This window comes from Elephantulus edwardii, unplaced genomic scaffold, assembly GCF_000299155.1.
Source record: "Elephantulus edwardii isolate Elephantulus edwardi_28Jun2011 unplaced genomic scaffold, EleEdw1.0 scaffold00010, whole genome shotgun sequence".
Classification (NCBI taxonomy): Eukaryota; Metazoa; Chordata; class Mammalia; order Macroscelidea; family Macroscelididae; genus Elephantulus; species Elephantulus edwardii.
Window position 1 is genome coordinate 5,041,855 of NW_006399760.1, and position 6,789 is coordinate 5,048,643.

Sequence of the window (6,789 nt, forward strand, 5' to 3'; positions counted from 1 at the left end):
TAGGTAATCACTATTTTATTATTATATATGAAAAAATATGAAGATATTTCTCTCTTTACATTCACAATTTTGCATGTTTCAGTAATTAACAAAACAGACCACAGATTCAGTTGGCATATTTCTTGATGCTACAACCTTTTTCTCCCTATTTTTAAAAATTTTATATTGGTTTGCATACATGTTTCGTGTACATTGTGTTTCATTCATCTACATTGTATTTTATCCCCATACATGGTGTTTTATAAAGTGATCACCATTGATCTATTCTTACTATAATTAATCCTTTTCATTTTCTTACTGGATCATGAAAAGGATGGGTAATATCCTCCCCTGCAACTAACTGCTTCTAAAAACCCACTGGAGGATAAGCTAAAGTTCCATTCTGAAGCTATGGTTAACAACAACAACAACAATAACAACTGGATCTTTCCTAATTACTTCTCCTCCCTCTGCCCACCAAATTCTGCAACCACTTGGTTGAATTGCTAACTCTGGCATTTAATTGATTTGATTTGATTTGATGAATGTACATGCAAGATGTAGAAATCTTTTTTTAGATATTGGATTGTTTCAAGTGATTACTTAAGAGTTAATTTAATTACTGTCTCTTGTTTGCATGTCATCCTTGCGCAGGGGCCATGCTAATCTTCTCTGTATCGTTCCAATTTTTAGTATATGTGCTGCTGAAGCGAGCACTACTGTCTCTTGTTTAAGCTTTTCAAAGTATTGCCTCAACACATTAAACTTCTTTCCATTTTCTTTTAAGGATCGAGTATTATTTTATCAACATATGAATATTTATGGATTAAAAATTTATTGCTGCAGGTATTTGACAAAGACATGAGAGATTTTCATGTGGAGACTGCAATATTTACCTAAAAGTTTTGTTAGGTATAACAAATTGCTTTGCAAAGTTTAACAAATTGTTTTAGACATTTAATTACAATACATGTAGTCTCACAAATGAGACGCATTAAAGAAACTGGTATTTTGTTTTGTTTTGATTTAGTTTGTGAAGGATAGTAAAAGCAAATTATGACATCTTAGTTTTAAGTCTTATTATCAAAATTCAGAATTTTATTTAAGAAGAAAAAAAATACTTTTAACTTATATGTAGTTATCTATCAATAACAAACTCATCTTACTGCTATTGAGTCAGAATTGACTCACAGCTGACCTTCCAGCAAGGTTTCAGAGGCTGTAAATCGCCCAGAAGAAGATTATCCACCTCTCTTTCTTGGAGCAGTTGGTGGATTTGAATACTATATGCCTTTGACTGCATAACTCCTTACTCACCAGGCCACCAGATTTCTCTATGTTATTCACTAATAGATGTGTTTGGATTGTGGTATTGATGAAGAATAATTAACATACTATTTATTGCCAAATGGAAGCAGGAGTGGCATCCACTTCCTCAACAACATATCTCTGGAAAAACTATGAACTTTGAGAAATGATGAGAGTTATAGCAAAGCTTCAGGTCTTTTGTTCATAGAGCCACTGAATCATGTTTGACTCAAAGGCAATCAACAACATATATTGCCAAAAGGACAAGACTCTCTTGCAATTTCAGTCCAAATGCTCTTGAAAGGCAAGATGGTGTGATTTTGTTTTTATACTGTCCATAAAAATGAGATAGACTCACTCCAAACTCCAGAGCAAAAACCTAAACCTCACAGATGCTCATAAATAAGGGAAATTGAAAGAAGGTTATAAACACTGTTGTTCTTACGATTTGTCCATTTATTTTTATTTATGCCAATCCATGTGATAAAGTAAACTATACCAAAGAATGTTCTAGGCTTTAATTTTTTATGAGAGCTGAATGTTAGTCACTTTGCCTGTAGAACTACTGAGTGAATTTGAACCACCAAATCATTCAATTAGCTGCCCAGAGCTTAACCATTCTAGTGAAGGAAGATGGCCCAGCACTTTACATCATTCTGTTTTTCAAGAGCAGCCAGAAATCTGGATTTTCATATAAAATGTCCATTTTCATTTTGTAATCTAAGAAAATGCAACTCTGTCATTAAGACCATCACACTTGCTAAGGGTATTTTCATTTAAAAAAAGACCAAATTTTTAAGCAAACTGAATGATATTCTGAGAGTATCGTTGAAACATCCTTTCTTCAGAGAATGGAAAAAAATAATTTTAGTTAAGTTTGCCTTTTTTTGTTTTACTGAAAATATGTGATATAAATGTCTTTCTTTATCTATATCTATTATTTACATAAACATACTACTGTATTCAGAACAAAAATATCCTTCTCTTTTGTGCATGTATTCCAATAGTGTTTTCATATATTTTATTGCCTATTATACAGACGGGGCAAAGGGAAATCTTTAGCAAAATAGATACAAACTGAATCCTTCTTAGACAGGTATTTCTCTTGACAGTGGAAAATGTGATGCAGATAAGTCGATGTGATTTCTCTAGTCCACATAGTAATCATTCTAGCTTTAATGATTTGATTTTTGCTGCAGACTGGGAGGGGAGAAGTATAAGTGAGCAATTTAAAGTTCTCTAGCCTATTTTGAAATGGCAGTCAAACATTTTCATTTAAATAACATAAAGAAAGAAACTCTGAGAATGGGTTGTGAAAGTCAGAATAACACAGCCCAAATTGTCTGGAAGTTAAATAAAATTGAGAGATGAAGAGGGTAAAACTAAAAATAAGTCTCTCACAGTCTTTTAACTATAACTGAACTCCACTTATCATTTTACTCTCTCAATAATTCTAACGTTTAATGATGGTGCTCTGATGGCTTAGTAGTAAGAATCTTCCTGGCAATCCCATTGGCTTGTGGTTAGAATCCCCCAGTTGCTCCACAGCAGAAGGATGGGCAATTTCCTCTGATGCAATTTACTACCTCAGAAAACCCATTGACAGGTCAACTATGAGTCAGTTTGACTTAATGGTGCACAATAATAACAACATGTTTAAGAGCACATACTATCACTCTCATTTTACTTCAAGTTCTATGAGCAGATACTTGAATTTCTCAAAACAATATTTCTTTCCAATCACAAAAGAAAGGGCCAATTTGGACAATCTGAAAAACATCTTGTCTTTTTTCATGAAGATTTCCCTGATTTAGGTTTATTTTCGTGGAGGTTGGTTACCCCCCCACCCCGCCCCCATTCAGTTGTGAGCTAACTCTATGACTTTAAAGCACACCCAACATTAAGACACCAAGCTTTAGGGAGTTATGTGATGCCATACCTGTTTTAAAAGTGTATAGTTGGAACCATCAGTGCTGATTTTCCTTATCTCATGGTGATCCGCAAGAATTAGGAAAGGCTCTTCATCTGCATACCAAGACAAAGAATATAGCACAGTGTCTTAATACTTAAAGTTTTCAGCTCTTCTTAGGTTCAGTTTAGTTCTATAGCAACATAAATTCAAATTTAGTCTTTCTGTTTCGAATAAGTGTTTAAATTAATATAGACTTGCTTAGCTAGGAAGTGGGGAAATCACTAGGATAGTTCAAACCAAAGGAAAAATTTATTATAATTGTATATTTAAAATTAATAAGTAAAAAATAATGCAGAACTAGGCAGGAAATTCATAAACTAGATAATTATAATTTTACTCCTCTTTCTCTCTTAAATTTCTTGAAGAATGCTAGTATTTCTCTAATTCCTGCGTCTTTAGGTGGATTATCTTATCAGCCTTTCTTCTGAATCAAAGTGAGTTCTTAAAGAAAAGATTGCCTCAAAATTTTGTACAGCATATTTCTTTGAACATATATTTGAATAATTTAAAATCAATGTAATCCCATTTTCAATTGCAACAAACCCAGAGTAACAAACTCCTTTTGAATAATCTCTCCTGTTTTCTTTTCTTCTAAAATGTACTCATATGCTTAACTGATGAGTAAGTAAATAGCAGAAATTAGGGTAGCTACTGAAAGATGTAGTTATAATTTGTGATTTGTGTAGATCCTATTTTAAATGACTTATTGGTATAAATTAATTTTTACTATATTCAAATGATATCTGAAATAGTTTATTTTCCCCATCTTATTATTCATTTCACAGTGGATAGATAATATGTAGGGTATTATATTAATAGATTCCTCAGTAGTGGAAAAATAAGCCATAGTAGCACAATGGTTAAGTGTTGATCTGATAACTGAAAGGTTGGTGATTTAAATCCACTGGTAGATCCAGAAGATAAAGACATGACTGCTAGCTTCTTTACCGATTACTGTCTTGAAATCTCCATTGGGCAGTTTTAGTCTTTCCTATCAGGTTAGTTTGCATCAAAATCTATGTAATATTAATGGTTTGTGCTTTTTGGTTTTAGGTGTCACAAATTATTAGACTCATCTACTGATAAGTGTTGATTGCTCGAATACACCCAGGAGAACCTCAAATTAAAGGCCTAGCAACATGGTTCTATAAAGAAGAAAATCAAGAAAGTCTATGATGTACAGGTCTACTCGGTAGCCACGGCTTCTCTAAGAAGTTGAAACTCTTAAGAAGTTGACTCTCTAAGAGTTGAAATCAATTTGACAGTGAAAGTGTTTTTTGAGTTTTTAAAAAATCTTTTGTTATATTCCAAAACGCTTTATGTCAAGAATTAAAAACATATGTCATTCATGCTTGGCACATCCTTCTATTATCTATGACATTCAGTACACTATCCCACTGTTCTTCTTGAGACGAAATCAAATCTTAGAAAATTCCTCAATACAGAACTGGCTCTAAGGTGTAAAGTCTATTTCCATTCAACTTTAACTGTGGCCAGCACAAATGCAAGAAGCCTCAGATTACACTTTGCCTCAGTCATTGCACAGCAATGCGATCATCTCTCCACAATCTCTCCATTGTCTTCATCATTGGAATCCTAGTATAAATTATGGAAATCACTTTCTCTTATATTAGTCACACAGCTGTTGATGATTTACAAGACCTCAGTTAAGGGAGCTGGAGACCTGGAGGGGCTAAAATAATGGCTAGAAAAGCTAACTTTTAAACTGACACCATGTATATAACTACTATTATTAGATTCATTATATGATGCAACTATGGTGGCCTAGAGGTAACAAACTGCACCTCCAAGCCAAAGACATATGCTTCGAATCCACCACTTGCTTCTTGAGAGAAAGATGGGCAATATCCTCCAGTTTCATTTACTGCCTCTGAAAATTCATCAGAGGATCAGCAATGGGCTGGTTCTGAGTCAATGGTACCCAACAACAAGAGAAATAGATTATATGCACAATTAATATCCTTGATTATACATCAACAATTTGAGCTGACTCATAGTCTCCTCAGAAAAATTATTGGTTATCTACTTCTATAAACAATAAGTTCTGAAAACTCTGAGGAATACAGTAGTACTCTGTAACAAGTATGACTGTGTGTGGGAATCAATTATCAATTTCATGGGAAATTATTCTGGTTGTTGTTGTTGCTGTTATTATTATTAATACTGTTATAGTTACCTGCTGCTTTCATAGCCACACATTTCTGAGTAGCATTGGAGAGGAGAAAAATATATTGTTACACTGTAACAGTAGGCCCTGCAAATTATCTTGGCCAAACTTTCCCAAGTATCTGTAATTTACTAGGAAGCAGTATCAGACAGTTGGTATTACCCATGATTATTCTCAAATGCCATTAAACACTTCATAGACCATAATGGAATGCTATCACAAGGAATGCACTCATTTATAACACACAAAACCATCAGATTCTTGTATACAGGTAGAGAAGAAGTTGAGTTTCTCAGAAACAAGGAGAATTGAATTCAATAAGGAAAGCTATAAACAACAAGGTCTATGTGTACAACTAAAATTAGATTGGTAGGCAAGTTTTACTTGATACCTGAGAGTGATTTGCAGCTATTTGGGTTATCGGGTTGTATTTCATACCCATCTGTACATAGGCACTTGTAGGTTCCATAGGTATTGATGCATTGCTGGCTACAAGGAAATCCTGAAGAACATTCATCAATGTCTACACATGTTTTACCATCATTCTTCAGTTGGAATCCAGGCCAACACTTGCACTGGGGCAAGAAAAAATGAGAATAATTAGTTAACATCATTGTCAATGCCTTATACTATGAGATAATCCTTTAGCATAAATAACATGAAAGAAAATAAAAAAGGAAAGCATTTAAGAGTATACAATATTTCCCAAGGATTAAATTTTAATAAAAATTTAATTTTTTTTATTAAACAACTATGTTTGAAAATCATAAAAAAAAGCTCTCAAATATCCTTTTTACACTTCTGGAGTTGGTAGGATTACAAAGGTCAAGTGACTTCAGAGTCATGTGACAAGAGAAAATGGCACAGCAGAAAAGACAGCATTCTTCCAGACTTTTAATTTCTTTTTTTTTTTTGCTTTATATTATATTTTTTAACAGAGACTTTAAGAATTAATCCTTACATAGAAAAAGTGAAGATTTTAAATATTGCCAAAAATATTATTTATTTAGACCCTTAACTAAAAAATATATTATAGGTAAACTGCTTTCCTGAGTGTTTTAATTAACACAGACTAGGAAGAAGGATTGACTATTCACTTCTGAAAGAATAGACCTTCAAAAAGCCTATGTAAACCTAAAGTAGACTAGTAGATATGACAGCTCAGGAAAAGTCCTCAAATATGGAAACACAATGGAGGAGGAACAGTTGTAAGCAGTAACTAGTGATTTGAATGTGAAATATGGGAAGCCCGAATGTAGGAAACTTGGACATTATTTAGGAAAAAAAAAGGAACTAATAAATATTGACATACTAGGTATTGATGAAATGAGATGAATTGTTA

The 6,789-nt window shown here is 33.2% G+C and overlaps 1 protein-coding gene across 1 annotated transcript in view; it reads right to left on the reverse strand.

Moving 5' to 3' along the window:
• LRP1B (low density lipoprotein receptor-related protein 1B) overlaps positions 1-6,789 on the reverse strand; it is a 2,414,068-nt gene that overhangs the window by 355,957 nt on the left and 2,051,322 nt on the right. Inside the window, exons 56-57 of the mRNA XM_006880809.1 lie at positions 5,839-6,022; positions 3,227-3,312 (exon numbers count right to left, since the gene is read on the reverse strand). Coding sequence (XP_006880871.1) covers positions 3,227-3,312; positions 5,839-6,022 — 270 coding nt within the window. The remainder of the gene's footprint in view (positions 1-3,226; positions 3,313-5,838; positions 6,023-6,789) is intronic.